The sequence below is a fragment of the Emiliania huxleyi genome (assembly GCF_000372725.1).
Source record: "Emiliania huxleyi CCMP1516 unplaced genomic scaffold EMIHUscaffold_292, whole genome shotgun sequence".
NCBI classification, from domain to species: domain Eukaryota; phylum Haptophyta; order Isochrysidales; family Noelaerhabdaceae; genus Emiliania; species Emiliania huxleyi.
In genome coordinates this window covers 3,683-21,749 of record NW_005199836.1, presented here as the reverse complement: position 1 = coordinate 21,749, position 18,067 = coordinate 3,683, and the positions used below count along the sequence as shown (strand labels likewise).

The 18,067-nt window shown below is 66.1% G+C and overlaps 4 protein-coding genes across 4 annotated transcripts; 1 reads left to right on the top strand and 3 right to left on the bottom strand.

The window, feature by feature from the left end:
- Nucleotides 1-82: 82 nt before the first annotated feature.
- On the bottom strand, nt 83-1,864 carry EMIHUDRAFT_239611 (hypothetical protein; the record flags this gene model as incomplete). The annotated part of the gene is made up of 5 exons (XM_005775815.1): nt 83-178; nt 258-279; nt 464-933; nt 1,004-1,234; nt 1,553-1,864. The coding sequence occupies 5 exons, from the start codon at nt 1,862-1,864 to the stop codon at nt 83-85; spliced, it is 1,131 nt and encodes a 376-aa protein (XP_005775872.1).
- Nucleotides 1,865-3,870: 2,006 nt separating this feature from the next.
- EMIHUDRAFT_239610 (hypothetical protein) lies at nt 3,871-6,416 on the bottom strand (the record flags this gene model as incomplete). Its single annotated transcript, XM_005775814.1, has 6 exons — nt 3,871-4,486; nt 4,558-5,516; nt 5,582-5,787; nt 5,873-5,945; nt 6,007-6,304; nt 6,397-6,416. 6 exons carry the CDS (start codon nt 6,414-6,416, stop codon nt 3,871-3,873), a joined length of 2,172 nt encoding a protein of 723 aa, XP_005775871.1.
- Nucleotides 6,417-11,365: 4,949 nt separating this feature from the next.
- On the top strand, nt 11,366-12,634 carry EMIHUDRAFT_418961 (hypothetical protein). The gene is made up of 3 exons (XM_005775813.1): nt 11,366-11,601; nt 11,773-12,048; nt 12,142-12,634. Exons 1-3 carry the CDS (start codon nt 11,404-11,406, stop codon nt 12,274-12,276), a joined length of 609 nt encoding a protein of 202 aa, XP_005775870.1. The 5' UTR covers nt 11,366-11,403; the 3' UTR covers nt 12,277-12,634.
- A 1,052-nt stretch (nt 12,635-13,686) lies between these two features.
- EMIHUDRAFT_116426 (hypothetical protein) lies at nt 13,687-18,067 on the bottom strand (the record flags this gene model as incomplete). The annotated part of the gene is made up of 4 exons (XM_005775812.1): nt 13,687-14,541; nt 17,041-17,339; nt 17,503-17,563; nt 17,699-18,067. 4 exons carry the CDS (start codon nt 18,065-18,067, stop codon nt 13,687-13,689), a joined length of 1,584 nt encoding a protein of 527 aa, XP_005775869.1.

The following is an 18,067-nucleotide window of genomic DNA, read 5'->3' as shown; positions in this document are numbered from 1 at the left end:
CTAGTTGTGTGCGTGTGTGTGTGCGTGTGCGTGCGTGTGCGCGCGCGCGTGTGGTGGTGGGGGGGGGGGGGGGGGGCAAATATCACACGAGCGCCTGAGCCTGGACCTGCGCCTGGACCTGCGCCTGCAGCTCGGTCTGCATCTTCTCTCTCAGCTCCGCCTCGACCTGCTGCCGCACCTGCGGCGGCGAAGAGAGCGGCGAGGAGAGTGGTGAGGCGTGCAGTGCGGGCGGGGAGGGGGGGGCGAGGCAGCGCGACCGGTGGTTGGAGCGGGCCAGGACTGGAGGCAGCGAGGGAGGGACGGCGGCGGCGCCTGCTCCCGAACCCGCTCGAGCTCCGCCGTGTGCTCTTCCAAGGAGACGGCCCGGGCCCGCAGCGCCGGCGCCGCCTCCGCCGGCGCCGCGAGCGCCTCCGGTGTGGTCGCGCGGGCGGTCTCCAGCGTCGCGTCCGCGGCGGAAAGCGACTCGTCGAGGGACGCATCCGGCGTCGCGTCCAGCAGCGTCGTGTCCAGCAGAGTTGCCTCGAGGGCGAGGGGCTCGTCCAGCGAGCTTCGCCGCTCGTCCAACAGAGTCGCTCCCGCGCACACCGCCGGGCTGCACGCGTCAGCCACTCCGGGGCTCGCTGCTAGCGCGCTGTTCCGCCGCTGCCGCACCAGCTCGCTGGCCCGGGAATCGCCCGCCCAAGGGTCGCCCTTCAGGCCGGCGCCGCCGGTGAGCACTGCTGCGCCAGCGGGCGGTGGCAGCGGCGGTTCGACGACCGTGGTGCGCTGCAGCGCTCCCGAGGCCGCGCCCGCCGCCGCGTTCGCAGCCGCCGCCGCGAGGTGCCGGGAGGCGGCTCGAGGGCGGTGCGTGTCGGTGCCTTGCCGCCCGCTCTCGCCGGGCGGTGCGGGCGGCGTCGCGGCTCCTCGGGCGGCGGCGCGGCAGGCCTCCTCGACCTGGGAGGGTGCGGGCGGCGGGTGGGCGCGGGCGGCGAGCGGGTGGAGTGGAGAGGCGGGGGCCATGCACCTGCCGCCGCCGGATCTCTTCAGCGAGAGGCATCAGCGCGGGAGAGGCGGCGGGAGAGGCGGCGGGAGAGGCGGCGGGAGAGGCCCACGCGGTCTCGTCGTCGTCTGCGCTCTCTCCGCGCCGCGAGGGGTGCGTCGCGTGCTGCGCCTCGCACGGCGTGTCGGGCAGCGAGCCGGCCAGCTGCGACGAGCGCGAGGCAAGCGGCCCGACACCGAGCTGCCAGCCGCTTCCCTCCCAACACGTCTCGTCGCCGTCTGCGAGCGGCGACGGCAGCGGCGGCGTCGGGTTCGACGACGCCGGCGACGGGAGCGGCGGGGCGGGCGTCGAGTGGGATGAGCCCGGCGAGGGCACGGGCGGTGTCTCGGCCGGCGGCGACGTGAACGCCGCTGAAGGCAGCCGCGATGATGATAGCCTCGCCGGAGTCCACAGCGGGGTCCGCACCGCCGCCGCCGCCGCGAGCCGCGGCGGTAGGGACGGCAGAGAGAGCTCCGGGGTGGGGCGGGGGGGGAGAGGCGGTAGTGGCAGCTCAGGCGTGGCCTGCGACTCGACCGGCGGCGTCGATCCGACCGGCCTGAACGGCGATGGCCCGGCCTTGAGAGGCGGCGCCGCCGCCGCCTCACCCTCGGCTAGTGTCGGAGCCGAGGAGAGGGCTGAGCTGCAGCGCCGGATGGGGATAAAGTCGCCGCGGTGGCCCAGGCGGCGTGTCGGTGGCTGGTTGGCGATCCGGTGAAGTATCGCGAGGTGGCTCTCCGCCTTTTGCGCCTCGGGCCAGCCCTTTGGAGCGCCGAGGTTGTCTGCGGCTGTGCTCAGGCGCCGGAGCGGCGAGCTGGCCGCCGCGTACGTCGACGTGGCGAAACTCATCGGCGCCACCCACGGGGGAGAGCTGGGCTCCAGCACCTGAGGCTGCGGCGATGAGCGTGGCGACTGGAAGCAACGGCGGGATGACGATGGCGATGGCGTCTCGGGAATTAAGAGGCGGTCAGCAGGCGGGCGCCGCGTGGCAGGGCTGTCCATGCTGAAGGTGGCGGCGGTGGCACGGCGGCGGAGGCACGGCGGCGAAGGCGGCACGGCGATGGCGATGGACTCAAACAGGCACTGAGTCTGTTCACAGCCTTGTTATTGAGAAGAAAATACCTCGGATGGCGCTGTGCGCTGGTCTGTGAGACGGCGTGCCGTTCTCCCATCCCTCCCTTGGGTTCTCTGCTTTCTTTCTTTCTTTCTTTGGTCTGTGAGAGGTTGAGGTGCGAGCCCTGGAGGCCCTGGGGATGGGGTGAGACTACCCGCGGGCCTAGAAGGCCCGCGCGCAGGGGGGTGGGACATTGAGACCGGTCATGAATGAGTGCGCGACACGCATGTTGCGAGCAGCGTTGTTGATGTTTTGCGCGTCGCCACAGACGGCGGCGCGCGAGAGCTGTTGCGAGTGGTGCTGGGCGAAGCTGAGGGAGGGTGTAGAGGATGTAGAGTGTAGAGCGCTGTAGAGCTGTAGAGATGTAGAGCGCTCTGGAGCGCTGTAGAGCTGTAGAGCTCTACATCCGCCGCGTGACGAGGCGCCTGCGTTGTAGAGCGATGTAGAGCGCGATTTTGTTGTAGAGTTTGTTGTAGAGGCTCTACAGCCAAACCGCCGGGAAGGCAGTGACTCAAAGAGGTCGAGCCGCGCTAATGGGGTGTCTCCGAGCTTAGTGAAGCTCTGATGGACAGCCCTGACTATCCCTGACACACAGAGAGTCCCTCTGACGGCACACAACACCCTATAACTGCGTCATGACCAGCCTGCCATGTGTCGCCGGTGCCGCATTCGTCGCTGTGCTTCTTTAGCAGGCGGTGGACTGTCGGCTGCGAGGACGGTCGCATTTGCGCGAGGCGAGGCGAGCATTCAGACGCGTTGCATGCGCCATGACTCGCGCCAGCGCGTGCGGGAGCTCCTGGCTGAGCGTTGAGTCCAGGCGAGTTGCGCTGGCCACTATCGCTACGCCGAGCCGAGCTGACGCGCCGAGGCGCCGGCCAGTCGCAGCCGTGAGGCATGCCATAGCAGCAGAGGCACCTGCCACCCATTGGGCGGGCAGACAGAAGGCCAGGGCAGCACTGGCAAGTGCAACGCGCCTCATGTCGGAGAGCGACCGTGCCTCGTTCGCCGCTTATGATGTAGAGTTTGTTGTAGAGATTTCACGTTGTAGAGCGCCTCTACATCGCTCTACAACGCAGGCGCCTCGTCACGCGGCGGATGTAGAGCTCTACAGCTCTACAGCGCTCTCCAGCACTCTACATCTCTACAGCTCTACAGCGCTCTACACTCTACATCCTCTACACCCTCCCTCAGGGGCGAAGCCCCGGGCGCTGCCGGAGGCTGTGCCGTAGTCGGTGCGGTCGACGGCGCTCGGGCTGCCGACCTCTTCACACAAAAACACAACCCCGGCCCCAAGACGCACAAGCTCAGACAGTCGAGAAAGGGATCGACAGCAACGACAGTCAGAAGTCAGCGCTGGGTCCCAGACAGCATCGTCCGTCAGAAGTCTGTTCACAGTTGTTATTGAGAAGAAAATACGTCAATGGCGCTGTGCGCTGGTTCACATACTCGTAAACGCACAACCCCGCCCGAAATCGCACAGAGACAGTCACGCAACACGGGGGTGGGTTGACACAAAACAAAAACACAACCCCGGACCCAAGACGCACAAGCACAGACAGTCGAGCGAGAAGGGAGAGACAGCAACGACAGTCAGAAGCCAGCGCTGGGTACCAGGAAGGCGAATGCGATGACGGCCTCTAGAGTGTGCTCTACTTCGAGTAGCTAGTGAGCTCATACGCACGCCGGCAGATCGCGACTATATACAGCTAGTTAGGAGCCGACCGACCCTCGCGTCCGGTGTTCATCGGCCGGGCGGGCCACCCGCCCACGCGCCGCCTACGCGCAGCGCGTGCGCCGCAAACTCGCCCGCCGAGAGCGCCGGCCGGTCGCCATCGGCCGTCGCGAGAGGCCTGCCCGGCTGTCGCCGCGGGGCCCCCACGAACACCACGCGTCGGAGGCGGTGCCGCGCGAACTCGCGCGCAAAGTGCACGCCCCACGCCCGCCGCAGCGTCGTAGCGAAGTAGGACCGCGCCTCCCTCGCGCTACGCGCGCCGATCCGCCTCCAGTGCTGCTTGGATGCCGACTCCACCACACAGTCGAACAGCTGGTGCAGGTCGTCCGACGCCTCCGCGTAGGCCCCGACAACGAGGCTGCGCACGGTGCCAAACGAGCGCAGCACGGAGGACACGGCGTCCCTCGAGCCGTTGTTCCATGCCTGCACGTGCGGCTTGGCATCGAGCGCCGCCGCCCGCGCCTCGTAGTCGCGCTGGACCAGGTTCGCCCTGTCGGCGACAGCGCCGCCCTGGCCATCGTCGCGCGCCCGAGCGCTCATGTTCATGTAGTGAGGCCCGCCGCGGTGGATGGTCTTGCCCTCGAGAAGGTGCTCCGCCGGCGGCTGCTCGGGCCCGCGCTGCGCACTGTCGTGCCGCGCCACCGGACAGACGGATGCGCCTGGCCTCGTGTGCCCGTGCAGCGTGCCGTGCGGGACTCGCGCAGCTTGCAGCGCAGGCGCCCATCTGGCACGATGCCGTTCTTGCCGCGCGTGCCAGCTGTGCCGTTGAGTGTGACAGGCGGGATGACGGCGCTGAAGATCTCGCGCGGCTCCTCCTTGCCGCGCAGCCCCGCGTGCAGCGCATCACCGATCACGCGTGAGAAGATGTCATCGTGGCAGTTGCCGTGGGCGCGGTCGTTGAGCGTCGCCAAGCCCAGCTGGACGCCAAAGGCATCGCAGACTCGAGGAGGGCCGCGGCCGGAGCAGGCGATGCTCTTGCCCACGAGCGCGCGCACGGCTGGGCTCTCCCGGCCGAGGTAGGTGCAGAAGATCTCGCGGAACTCGCGCGCCTCGCACCGGTTCTGAGCCGAGGGCCATGAGCTCACCCACGCGGACGAGAACGAGTCGACGGCCAGCCACGCCTCCCGCCGCGTGTCGCCGTGCGGCAGCCCGAGGATGCTGCGGCTGAGCTGGTTGCGCTTGGCCTGCTCGCGCTGCTGCGTCAGCTGCCGCTGTAGCCCAGCGCTGCCGGCCCGCCCGTTGCCAGCCTCGGGAGCCCGGAGATCGAGAGGCCCCGCGACGCCCTCGCCGCGGACCTCGCGCTGCATGCCCTCCCACGCCGTCTTGAAGGACTCGCCCGTCGGCGTCAGCTGCCCCAGCTGCGCGCCGAGCGGGTTGACGTAGGTGGTGCAGCCCGAGAGGAAGCGCGAGAGGCGAGGGCTGTTCGGGTACGGCAACTCGAAGGCGCCGTGGCCGAAGAGCGGAGCGAGCATCTGGAAGAAGCCGCGCTCGCTGCCGCCGCCGGGCGTCGACATGTCGAGGAACCTCTCGGCCGCCTCGACAAAGCAGGCGCAGAACGCAGCCGGCGCCACCTCCTCGAGCGAGCGCAGGCCGAGGCCGCGCATCCGCGCAGGCAGGCGAGCCCGCCGCGCGGTGATGGCGTCGACGAGCACGCCCTCTCGTAGCCGCACGCCTCAGCGGCACGAGTGAGCGCAGCGTCGACGACGCGAGCGTGGGACACCGTCTGGTCGGGAGGGAGGTGCCGGAGGATGAAGTCGAACTTGGCAGAGCAGGAGTAGTAGATGGCGGCCCACAGCGCGTGGGGGCTCGCAGCACGTAGCGAAAGAACCGTCTTCTCGATGTAGCTCACGATACTGCTCACCTGGGCGCGTAACCACGCATCCACAAATCCTGCCTCCCCGATTGGGCAGCCCGCGACCATAACGCCTCGGTACGCGCCAGCACCTGGTCGAGCGCCGCCTGTAGCAAGGTTCCGAGAAGGTTCGTGGAGGGCTCCGGGCAGCGGCGGCACCGGGCCCGAGCGACGCCTGCAGCCGGCCGCTCGCGTCGGCGCGGAAGGTGGACGCGGTGCGCGTGTCTCGCACCTATGGGACGGTTCCGAGAGAGTTCCGCGAGGAGTCCGACAGGGCGTGTGGCAAGCGGCACCAGAGGTGCGCGCGCCTCGACCACCATGGCGGCGCCCCGCGCGGGGACTGCATCCGGCGCGGTGCTCGCGTGGTGGCCGAGCGTGACGACCGCCTTGCCGGCGGAGAGACCGCCGCGCTCGACCGGCTGCCAGGCGGTCAGGCTGCTCGCGCCGGGCGTGTGGAGCCGCGCGACCCGCACGAAGCCCGACGCCGGCCGCAGCGAGAAGGCGAAGCGCGCGAGCTCCTCGCGCGAGAGGAGGCGCGCGGGCGCCTTCGGCGCGGAGCGGTAGAGCTCGAGCTGGCGACGCTCCGCCTCTCTCTAACGGCGCGCAGCGCGCGGTGTAGCCCGTCTTTCCTATCGCCCGCATCTCCCCTTAGAGCCACATGCGGCCATATGCGGCCATATCACCGTGGGTTACCGCTTCCCATCTGAACAGCGAAGTCAAGTCCGGTCGAGCTCAGGTAGTACTTCCATCCGGGAGGGGGAGGGAAGGCTGAGTGCTGCATGTTTTGCCGCCCCCTTTGTCGACTCTTTGCGGCTCCTTGGACATCCCTGCGCCCTGTTGCGTCTCTTTTACAAATTTTTTTCAAATCTCATCCTGAATTATCGAAATATAATCCGGTGCTCTGCCGTGCTGACTCTGCCCTGACGCACTTGCCACACTCTCGAGGTGACGTTGTTGTCGAGGTGTGACAGATTGCGATTTTTCTTCGTTGCCTTCAACGGTCGTCCCCTCCCACACGCAAGACCACGTAGGACTTGCGGGCTGTCTCCACAATGCCGCCCAAGCAGCCGGCGAACAATGAGCCACTGAATGACTTTGCGCAGTTCTACGAAAGTGGCAGTGTGTTCGGTGGCAGTGGCGGGATCGCAGAGAAGTGTGGATGCTTCGGGGTGATAGCCGAGGCAACTCGCATTGGCACGGCCGCGGGCGGACGCGTGGACGGCAGCATGAGCAGCATGGGATTGCCACCACGATCGTCCAGTCGGCTCCGGGCCAACGGCAGTGAAGAAGCCGACGGCAGCCAAGACGTCGGCAGCCAAGAATCCGACCGCAGCCAAGAAGCCGTCGGCAGCTAAGAAGCCAGCCGCGGCAGCTAAGAAGCCCGCCGCAGCAAAGAAGCCCGCGGCAGCTGACGTGGCCGACACTGCGCCGCGCCAAATGCAGAAGGAGGAGTGGCGGCCCGAGCTGGGTTGGCCAACGCGCGAATTTCAGCTCGCTTCGTACTGCGGCGACATGCACGAGCTCATCAAGTACGCCAAGGAGAAGCATGGAACGACGGGCGGCATGTCGAGCACGCAGGTGAAGAACTGGCTCAAGAAGAACCCAGACTTCATCCCGCGCTGGCTGCGGGAGACGGAGTGGGCGGTCGACCACATCATCAGCGACAAGCTCGGTGGCCACCCGTGGCCGTTTGACTACTTCATCATGCCCAACTCGGACAACTCGCTTCAACCAGTGGGCGGACGCTGAGAAGCGCAAGTACGTGGGCATGCATGCTTGGGACACGGCCTCATCCTTTGCCCGCTGGGCGCGCGACGCTGCACGTGCGCGCATCGACTATGGGAAGTTCGACCCTGTCACGGATCAGTTCCGCGGGCGCGCTTAGTGTTACTTAGTCGCCAGCTTAGCGTTCCAGAACTCGTTCCAGAGGTAGAGCCGGCGGGGTGGAACCTGGAACGCGCGCGGGCGCAGGCAAACAAGTGACGATGAGCGAACGCGCGCATATGCGACACGCGTACACGTACTTGAGCACTTGAGCACTGGATAGGGTCGATTCCGCATGATACGGGACCCCTCGACACGTACTCTAGAGAGAGAGCACGATTTCCTGATCTCGGTCTTACTCGAACGTACTAGTATCAACATCCCGCCGCATGCTGCCGCGGAGGTTCCGCCCCTCTTACGGAATCGGAGAAGCGCCTCCTCGCATCCACCGAAGTTGCGCCCTCTGTCTGCGTTTATGGTTCGACTACCGATCGTACATACAGCGCCAGGGGGTTTGGGGCTCGCATAGGATTCCTACAGTCAGCCCACGCGCCCAACTACCTTCGGCAGCACCCCGCGAAGCGCAAAGGGGCCGGAGCCCCCCCTACTCGAGTAACCCCGCAACCGATGTCAATGTCAATGTCAATGTAAGTCATGTCGGTCATGTCGCGTTGCGATTCGCTAGCCTCTCAGGCCGACAACCCTCTGCAGACCGGAGACTACGTCAGCATCCACCATGACGACCTCAGCATGGAGGGCAGCTCAGTCAAGTGCCAGCCGCACACGGCGCGTGCCAATTCCTCACCACCCCCTTCCCGCCGCCGCCGCATGGCTAGCCGCCGCCGCCCCCCCCCCCCTCTCTCGCCGCGCGCGCCACCGCCCGCCGCAAGCCGCCCGCAGGTGCTTGCCAAGGTGACCTCGGTCTCTACAGAGGGCTTCACGGTCGAGATGCTCTTCTTCCAGCTGCCGTCGAGTCCTGTCCCTCGCGAGTATCTCTTTGACGACCCGGACTGGGAGCGACTCGAGATTGGCGAGATGAGCGAGCGGCAGCGCCTCAAGTGCGTGCTGCTCCCGGCAGCGATTCCCACTCTCCGTGCCCTCCACGCACACACACGCACACACACGCACACCGACGCGTCTGCAGGTACCTGTTCGACGAGCTCAAGCGCTTTGCCCTCTTTGTCAACCAGCAGCTGGCGCCGACCGACCTCGACTGCGTCGTGTCGGGTGACTTCTGAGCACCTCCCGAGACGCCTCCCCCTGCGATGCCACCTGTGATGCCACACCTGCTTGCGAGAGGGAAGCCGGAGGCCCTGTCCTGCCGCTCCGTCGCTGTCGCTGCTTCCACTCCTCCGCCTCCTACGGCTGTACCGTGTTTGACCTGCCGGGCGGCCCTCCCTCGGTAGGCAAGCTCGAGACGCGCGGCGGGCTCGTCGAGCTGCAGCTCTGCTGCGCCAAACGGGGCCGCAACGGCATCTGCGCGCGGCCGGTCCGCTTCACGGCCGGCGGCGTCGAGCGGACAGCGACGACGCTGGGAAAGGTGCAAGAGTACCTGGACGAGCTCGCCGTCGCCGAGCCGGCCGGTGAGGGCAGCCGCAAGCTGAAGCGCAGTGGATCCGGCTCGGGCAAGACCCCGTCCTCGAAGCGTGCGAAGGGCGTCTCGCCGCCGCCCGAGGACGAGGAGGACGAGGAGGACGAGGCAGAGGCGGAGGGGCGGGAGGCTCAGGCCGCGGAGGAGGGGATGCGGCTGCAGCTCTCCAGCGGCAACAGCACCGGCTACAAGGGCGTGACCAAGGACCCGCGCAGCGGCCGGTACGCGGCGGAGCTCTACGAGGGCGGGAAGCGGCGGTGGCTCGGCTACTTTGACACGCCGCTGGAGGCGGCGGTGGTGTACGCGCGGGCGGCCGGGGCGCCACCCGGGACGCCTACGCCAGAAGAGGGGGAGGGCGGGGAGGGCGGGGAGGGCGAGGAGGGCGAGGAGGACTTGGAGGACGAGGAGGACGAGGAGGAGGGCGACGACGAGGCGGAGGAGGAGGGCGAGGGAGACGAGGAAGAGGGAGGGGAGGAGGAGGGCGAGGAGGAGGAGGGCTTCTCCTGGCTCGAGCCCCTCGGGCCGCGCCCCCTCAAAGCGATGTGCAAGGCAATGGGCCGCTCCCTACTACGGCTTCGCCCGAAGCGCCCTTTCCCTGAACCTTCTCGGAAGCTTCCCGCAGGCGATGGGCCTCTCCTACTACGGCTTCGCCGAAGATGCGAGCGCGATCGCCGAGCTTCTCCGCGACCGGGGCGGCCCCCACCATGCGGCGCTGCGGGAGGCTTGCCGGGCGGCTGGCTTGCCCGTGGGCGGCAAGGCTGCGGAGCTGGCGGCGAGGCTGAAGGAGTCTGTCGGCTTGGGCGGCGAGGGGGAGGAGGAGGCGGGGGAGGAGGCCGCGCGCCACCGCTGCGTGCAGTAGTGACATGAGCCGGTGATGCGTGTCACGATTGCTGTAGGAGGCGCTCGAGGCGGACTCGCGACCAATCTCGCAGCGCAAGCGGCCGCGATCCGCGGCGCTCGGCGCCGACCAACTCGCGCGCGAGCCTCGAGCGGCCTCCGCTGCCGCTGCCCCTGCCGCTGCTGCCGCCTCCGCTGCCGCTGCGGCTGCCGCTGCCGGGCGCCGCTTCACGCCCTTGCGCACGGGCATGAAGGTTGCGGCAAAATACGGTGGCGGCGCGAAGTATTACCCGGGCGTGATTACACGCGATAACGGCGACGGCACATATGCCATCAAGTACGACGACGGGGACACGGAGGATGCCGTGAAGCGGCCGCTGATCCGGACGGAGGAACCGACATGGAGCGAGGGGCATAGCGTCGAGGTGCGGGAGGCGGGCACGGGGCGCTATTTGCTCGGCGTTGTCACGCGCCACAACCGTGGCACCTTCGATGTCGATTTTGGCGACGGTCGCATTGAGCGGCGCGTGGGGCCCGAGAGGATGCGCGAACCTCCGGCGCGGGAGCGTGGGCCGGAGGGAGTGGGCGGTGAGGAAGGTGCCGCCTCTTGCCTGAGCGAGGTGGACTCGCCGTCCGCGGCGGCGCTGGAGGAGCCGCTCAACTTGCCCGGCACAGTGCACAAGCTCAAGCCCTTCTTCTCCGCCGAGGTGCAGTCAATCGCCGGCTTCAAGCCCGCCCTCGAGCAGATGGAGGTTGAGACGTACGGCGCAGTGAAGACGGGCGCCCTGCACCTGCGCGTGCGCTCGCTCTCGCTCGAAATCGGGCTCTAGTTTATTCCCTAGGTGTCGAGCCGCGTGCACGCGCTCGACCTTGCTCGACCTCGGCGCGACGCTCTAGTTTTGCCGCGCGAGGCTCTGTCCTGCGCGGCGTGCCCCCCTGTTTGTGCGTGTGCTCTTACCATTGGCCCCCGGCGGATGACCGAAAATGGGCAAAAAAGATATTTTGACGGATGACCGAAAATGGGCAAAAACGGGGTGATTTTGGTCATCCGTCAAAATATCTGAAGATCCTACTATACTCTATAGGATTCTCCCCAAACCTTGCTCAGCTGATCCAGCCTGGGGGGAAGGCCAGCCCTGGGCAAAGAAACCAGCACCTCATCAGGCTTCCCTGAGCGTCACAGCTCGGTGATCGCGCCGGCCGGACACCACTGTAACGTCCGTTCCGGGCATTTGAACGCGACCTTCGGGGGCAAAGACATGGGCTCTATGGCTCAGACTGGACTCCTCTTGGTCCCTTCTGATGCCCTAGGCCACACCTGGGCCTTACCTGGGGTCCTAGGGGCCGGGCAGGGTTTAATAAATAAATAAATACAACGGACATCCCAAGCTAGGGCTGGGTTTGCCCCCCCCAACTGGCGGAACGGAATTCTCTTTCCGATGAGCGGAGCTTGTGGGTGAACGCGAGCTGCACTCTCGTTGCCCTTGCCCATACACACATGACGACAGCCGCCGCCCTCGTGACGCTCGGCCTCGCCTTCACGGCGCCCGCCAGCCGCCTCGCGCCGCCGCGCGTCTCGTCTGCTCGGATGATGTGCGCCGCGGTCATGCCTGAGACGCCGCCGGCTCTCGAGTCCGACTGCGGCTTTGACCACGTGCCTCTCTCGATCGCGCTGCAGTCCGGCGACTTTCTGGAGGCGCGGCCGCCCGGACCGCCCGCGACAACGCACACCGCCTGCCCTCGCCGCCGCCGCCGCCGCCCATTCGCCTCTCGCCGCCGTGGGTGGCAGCAGACGGCGTTTGCGGCGGCCGCCTCACCCTCTCCCGGCGCCGCCCTCGGCCTGCTCATGCCGCCCGCGGCGCCGCAGGCGGACCAGATCACCCGCGACGCGCTCATCAAACTCGCGGGCGACTCCGCCGTCTCGCGCGGGTACGTCTACTTTGCAGAGGTGCCAAACCTGCCCGAGGCCGACCTCGCCACGATCGAGCGGCTGTGGCTGGCGTACAGCGGGGGCAAGTTCGGCTACTCGGTGCAGGTCAAGGCGCTGCAGAGCAAAAAGGTCAACAACAACCTCGAGAAGCTCTTCGACAAGATTGGCTGGAGGAACGAGAAGGGGCAGCTGCTGCGCTGGCTGCCCGAGAAGGCGGGCGCCAACTGCCGAGACGCCTCCTCCCTGCTCTGTGGTCCGCTCTCCTCGCCCGCTCCTCACCCTCCCCTCCGCCCACCACCTCGCCAGGCGAACAACGAGTTCATCTACGAGCTCGACGCCGCGCCCGAGGGCCACCTGCCGCTCACAAACACGCTGCGTGGCCAGCAGCTGATCACGGCGCTCTTCAAGCACCCCGTATGGGCGCGCGACGAGTTCCAGTGAGGGCGGCGGCGCAGGGCCGGGGCGAGGGGCACGCACGAGGCAGCAGGGGGCGCGTACTCCGGGAGGCGCCCGAGGCGGAGGCGCGTGGCGGCAGGCGAGGCGGCAGGCGAGGCGGCAGGCGAGGCGGCGGCAGCGTGCGTCCCCCGTGGGCGGGAGGCGCACCCCTCGCATTGCTCGGAGCGCGTGCAGCGGCCGCTCCTTGAGACATGGACCACTACTACGGGCGCCGCAGCGGGGTCCGCTGCTCCTCTCGTTTGCCGCGTTGGGTTTGTGCGTGTTCGCTTGTCGTGCTCTGGTTCGGGCAGTGACCGTGTATCGCGTCTCGACGTAAAGAAAAAACAACGGTTTTTTCAAAGGCAAAACACCCGCTGCGGACCCTCGCCCACTCAACACACAACACCCTCTCACCGTGGAAAGAATTCAGAAAGAAAGAAAGAAAGAAAACAGACAACCCAAGGGAGGGATGGGAGGACGGCACGCCGCCACCACACAGGGATTTTAAGGAGAGGTGTGTGGTGCGCTATCCGTCGCCCACCCTAGGGAGTCTGCCTCTTCCTATCTCTCTTTCAGTCTCAGAGTCCCTTCCCCTTGTGATTTTTGCATTTTGGCATTTGCGGTCAAAATCGTCCCGATTTCATATTAATCGATGTTCGTTTTCGTACGTGCATCCGCGGCGCCCAGCGCGGTGCCAGCGGCTCCCATACCTCTAAGAGGCCACCCACCTCCGATAGACCCTTATATCCGCGTTCCACGCCCAATAGAGGCAGCTGCAAGAGGGCCCGGACGGGCACTGCGGCACACACTGCTCGCTGCTCGGCCATGCGGTAGCGTCTGGTGATGCCGCCCCTGCGCGGGCGGGCGCGTCTCGCTCGGCAGCAACTGCGCCGCGCAGCGCAGGTTCGAGGGTCGCGGTGGATGGGTGCACCGGAAGACGTAGCGGTCGAGAAAGCGCTCAGCGACCGCTACGTCTCGAGGATGGAGCCGTCGCGCGGACCCGAACGGCCGACCGGCAGTAGCAGCAGGCGCCGGAGGGCGCGGGAGGCAGCGGCGACACCTCGGGCCAGAACTGCGAGCCCTCGGCTGGTGAGGGGGCGCGCTCATGGGTAAACGGCTCTGGGACTTAGCTAAATCGCGCATCGAAATCGGGACGATTTTGCTAGCGCACCGTCACAAGGTGGGGCGTTGGGGCCATGCCTGAGCGCTGAGGCGCCCCCTCTCCACCCCCGGGGGCCCCGCCCAGCTACCCTCAGCTAGCTCCACCCCACATGAGGACCACTCGCACCAAGGTGTCCAAGTGGACCAAGCCTACGAGGGCGCATTCGCAACTCCCCCTTTTTTTATGGTTTTATACCCACATTATGCGAGAAGAGTAATGCGACGGTGTATCATTGCGACGGTGTATCATTCACTTTACGCCCCCCTAGCATCTCCGGATACGCCACGCCGCCATAAAGTGAATGATACACCGTCGCAAGTAAGGTGAGAGGAGGATCCACAAGTGGGCTGCTGCAGCATCTGCTTGTAGGCGGTCGCGTTCGCAGCGAGGCGCGTCAGCTCGCGCAGTGCCGCCTCAGGCCGGCTGATGTTTGCGATGTACACGAATGCCGCCTCGTTGAAGATGTGCAGCACCGAAGGGTGCCCAGCAAACACCGGCACGCCTCCGCCCAGGAACGCGAGAATGAGCTTCTCAGTGATGTAGCCCGGGGCGAGGGCGTGGTTCTCGGCGACGAAGACGAAGCGGTAGTCTCGGTACAGCAGCGCCGCCTCGTCGTGGTACGTGACAAAGGTCCCATTGGCGAACCCGCCGTCGTGCTGCCGTCCGAACAGGCGCACCCACGGATTCCGGTGCGTCGGATCCGCCTGGCTTGGCCCCTCGTCCCGCACCAGACGGCTCGTGTCGACCGTCGCGAGACCGTCGATCCCGTTGCATTGGCCCAGAGCGAAGGCCTCGCCCTCGGGCAGCGCCGCTACAATCTTGTCCCAGAGCTGCAGCCGCCAAGGGTACATGCAGTCCCGGCTCAGGTGGGCGATGAGGCGGCGGCCGCTGTTCTTCCGTGCCAGCGCAGGACGGTCAATCAAGTCCGCCGGGGTGAAGAGGCTGCTTTCGAGAAAGTAGAGGCTCGCAAACGGCACGTGTCGGCTGATTAGTGTCTGAGACTCCCGGCTCTGGTGCGTTCGGTTCCACCAATTGCCGAGGATTATGCTGCGGGCCATCCGGTCCGGCTCAGCCTTCCCTTGGCACGACTCGCCGTCCTCATACTCGGCCTGAAGACGCAAGACCACGGAGGAGACCAACGTCCGGCGAGCCTTGCCTAGGATGGTGGTGTGTTGACAAAGGCCAGCGATCAAGAGATTGTCGCATCCGCCGGCCAACGCCCGAGATAGCGCTGCGTGCTGCTCTGAGAAGAGATGGAATCCCAGTCGGCGCATTCCATAGTCAGGCACATGTGGACAGCACGTGCGCACGCTCCCCGGGTAGGACCCGTAATCGCCAATCGCGTGCACCCAGGGCGGAACCGTAGTTCGTGGCATGGCTTCCTCACATTGTGTGTATGTGCTTCCGTGGCGGCAAGGGACGCGCGAAACATAGTCGCTTCCCCTTCCGGTTCCAAGCCGGATAGGCTCAGCTCGTGACTCGCGCCAAAACTGCCAAAACGCCCTTACCTATTTACCGCGAGTTTGGCCGGACTGCCGGATATCCACCGCGCTTCTGTCGGCGTGGCGAGGGGCAATGCAATCCATGCAGAGCGGAGCTTCTGCACCGCTTCTGCACCTTCTCACAGTCGGGTTCTCTCCCACGGGAAGCGGAGAAGCGTGGCTGAGCGCAACCGTGCCATTCTTCCTCGAGTCGATACGCGGCCGCGACAGCCGCATACGGGTGTCTCTTGTTGGGGACGCACTACCCAGCGTGATTCAGCCGCTCGCCGCCGCAGCCAACGTGACGTCGCACGAGCTGAGTATGGCAGACGTTGCCGCCCAAATGGAGCTCGCCACCAGCCGAAGCGGGCTGCGGTTGCGCTTCCTATCGCCACAGCTCTGCAAGACCTACTACTTTGCCAACTTGGCCAAGCTAATCGTTGGATTGATGTTCCCGTTGTACTCACGTGAGGCCACGCACGTAGGATGGTGCGAGACGGACTTGTTGATTAGCAGCCACGCCCTAGGCGGCCTGTTGACGAGCATGATTGCCGCAGACGCAAGCAAGGGCGGCGCCAGTATCACATACGGCAACATCGAGTTCTTCCGGCGGCAAGAGTACTTTGAGCTGGTCGGCCCGCGCGTGCTGGCGTATGTAGCGACGCAGTACTTTCCAAACAATAAGTCGCGGTGCTTTCACCTCTTTGACGAATGGGGCGAGAGGAGGTGGTTCGGGAGGGGGCTTGCAAACTCGCTGACGGGCCTGTTGCTCCCACTCTACGCCAGCGCACAGATAAAGGCGCACGGGAGGAACTACTACGCGATTCCAGGGCAGAGCAGTCTCAGAGGACTTAACGGTTGCACAGATGTCATCACGCAGTGTGACAAGGCTGGGTTCAAAGGATGTACTGGTTTAGAATACAGGTCCGTTTGTGGCGAAGGGATGGCGAGCTACGATGAAGAACCCATCTGCATGTTCCGGGAGCACGCTGCGTCGGACGCCGTCTTGCTCCGTGAGGACGGGTCGCCGGTTCCGATAGCGCACTTCCAGCGGTGGAAGACTCGATGGACGGAGCCAGCCAGCCTCAACAAGGGCCTCCCGGCGGCGTTGGAGATGCTTTCGCAGCCGCAGCGATGCATCAAGGCCGGCGGGGGCCTGCCCTTCTACCAGCCGTGCCGGACTTGCGGTCAGACGCCTCAAGATGCCACATCGAGCTCGCTAGCGCCGGCACAATCTCGCGTCGGATCTCGGCTGTCCAGCCTTTCGCACGCGCAGCTCGTTGAGGTCGTGCAGAAGGCAGCGACCGCGAGCGTCGACGCGAAGCGCGCGGTGACGCACTATATCGCCAAACTTGACGAAAACCTGGCACCGAGCGAACCCGCTCCTGTTGCGTCCACGCCACTCGCATCCCCAGTCCCCAGATTACCTCTCCCCAGGTCACCTCGAGCCAACCCCTCGCATACGCAACCCCCCCTCCCATTGTGGAAACTAAGGGGAGAGAGGCCGCCCTCCAAGTTTATCGGATGAACGACCGCCCTATATAAAGAAACAAAACGAAAAGCACAAGCGTCGACGGCCCGCCTTGTCGTGGCTTAGACTCTGTGAGATTGAACTTTGAAGCGTTGCGCACTTCCTTCTAGTTCGCATTCAAAAAAATGCATGACCGACGTCGCGGTGTTTTGAAGCGAGCGCTGAGGCCACGGTCACCCGCCCGGCAGCCTCCTAGGCGGCCTCTTCCCTCTCAGCTTCCACTCCGGGACCGAGAAAGGCAAGGAGACGTGGCGGGTGTAGTTGACCCGACGCGGGCTAACCAGCCGGGACGCGGCCGGCTCGGATGCAACAGCGGTGCCGCCCGCGGCCGCAACCTTCTGGGCGAGCTCGAGGAGCTGCGCGTGCGAAAGGCTGGACAGACGCTCTGCGAGGCTGGAGGGGGTGGCGATGTCGGTGCCGTTAGATCGCGGCGACAGAGGTTCGTGGATTGCACGCCACCCCTGCGAAGCCTTAGTTCGAGCGAGGAGCTGCAACAGCGTACGCACCCGTGCCGCGAGCGCTTCCGAAGGCAAGCACCAGTGCCGGCAGTCCGCCACTATCGTCTGCCTCGGATTTCCCCACCCCCCCTTGCGCACCGCCTTGATCCCAGGGTGCGCCGCCCACTGCGACACCGAGTCGTCGAAAGTGGCGAGCACCGGCCAGCCCGCCTCCGCCGCTACGGCGTTGCCCGCGGTGCGGCGCGGATTGCCGTGCGCGAGCTCTGCCCCGGCTGGGCCGAGCTTCACACACGGGTAGGAGGAGTTGGCGCCTGCGCCCAGTGAGCCTGCGCCGGCGAGTTGGGGCCCGCGCCCGACGTTCTGATCAACGTTGCTGAACTCGCCCGAGGGGGTGTCAAAGTGACCCGCGAAGTATTCGAGCCAGAGGACCGCACCGCCTACGAGGCGTCATGGGAGGGTATTGGACGAGTCCGAAGCGAGTCCCATCTTGGAGGCGAGAAGCCCCGCCGCGGCGCGAGAAGCCGTCGAGCCACTGGCTGCGCCAACCGCGGATCTTAGTGCGGACGGCGTTAGCGTCGAGCGGTAGGAAGGCGCCCACACCAAAAACCACTACGTTTGCCTCGCCGATCAGCTCAGCCTCGTGCGGCGCAACCGTGCTGGCCTGCAGATATCGTAAGGCCTGATATGAAATATCTGTTGCCTGCTTTACTAAGGGGAGGAATATCGCTGATCGCTCTCATTGCTGAATACCGAGCAGCTCCCGGGTGGGAAGATCGAGGGGCGGGCCTCGGAGCACCTCCATGACCCACTTGTTTAGCATCGTGAGCGCAAGGCCCATCTTCGGGTCACGCAGCGTCACGCGCTTGTACTGGTTGACGCAGTCCCAGTGCGGACAGCGCCAATACCGATACCGAGGCTCGGCGTCGATGACGAGGCCAGGCTGCACGCTCAGCAGGCACACGAGCATGTGGAAGAGCTGCCGCACAAGTGAGTCGCCCAGAAAAGAGATTGTGGTGCCATTGTGCCGCCGGAGAAGCGCGCCGGCCTCACTTGTGGGCAGGAGGAGCTCTGGCTGGACACCGCGATCGCACTGGCCCTCCGACTCCTGCGGGGGCGACCGCTCCTGCATGCGTGCGCTGAAGTCGCAGGGCGTCGGCAGCGTCAT

Excerpts from the sequence above, each read along its gene's own strand:
- EMIHUDRAFT_418961 (XM_005775813.1), top strand. The coding sequence starts at position 11,404 with ATGACGACAGCCGCCGCCCTCGTGACGCTCGGCCTCGCCTTCACGGCG. Across the intron at positions 11,602-11,772 it reads AGTCCGGCGACTTTCTGGAG|GCGGACCAGATCACCCGCGA; the intron begins GCGCGGCCGCCC and ends GCGGCGCCGCAG. Across the intron at positions 12,049-12,141 it reads TGCGCTGGCTGCCCGAGAAG|GCGAACAACGAGTTCATCTA; the intron begins GCGGGCGCCAAC and ends CCACCTCGCCAG.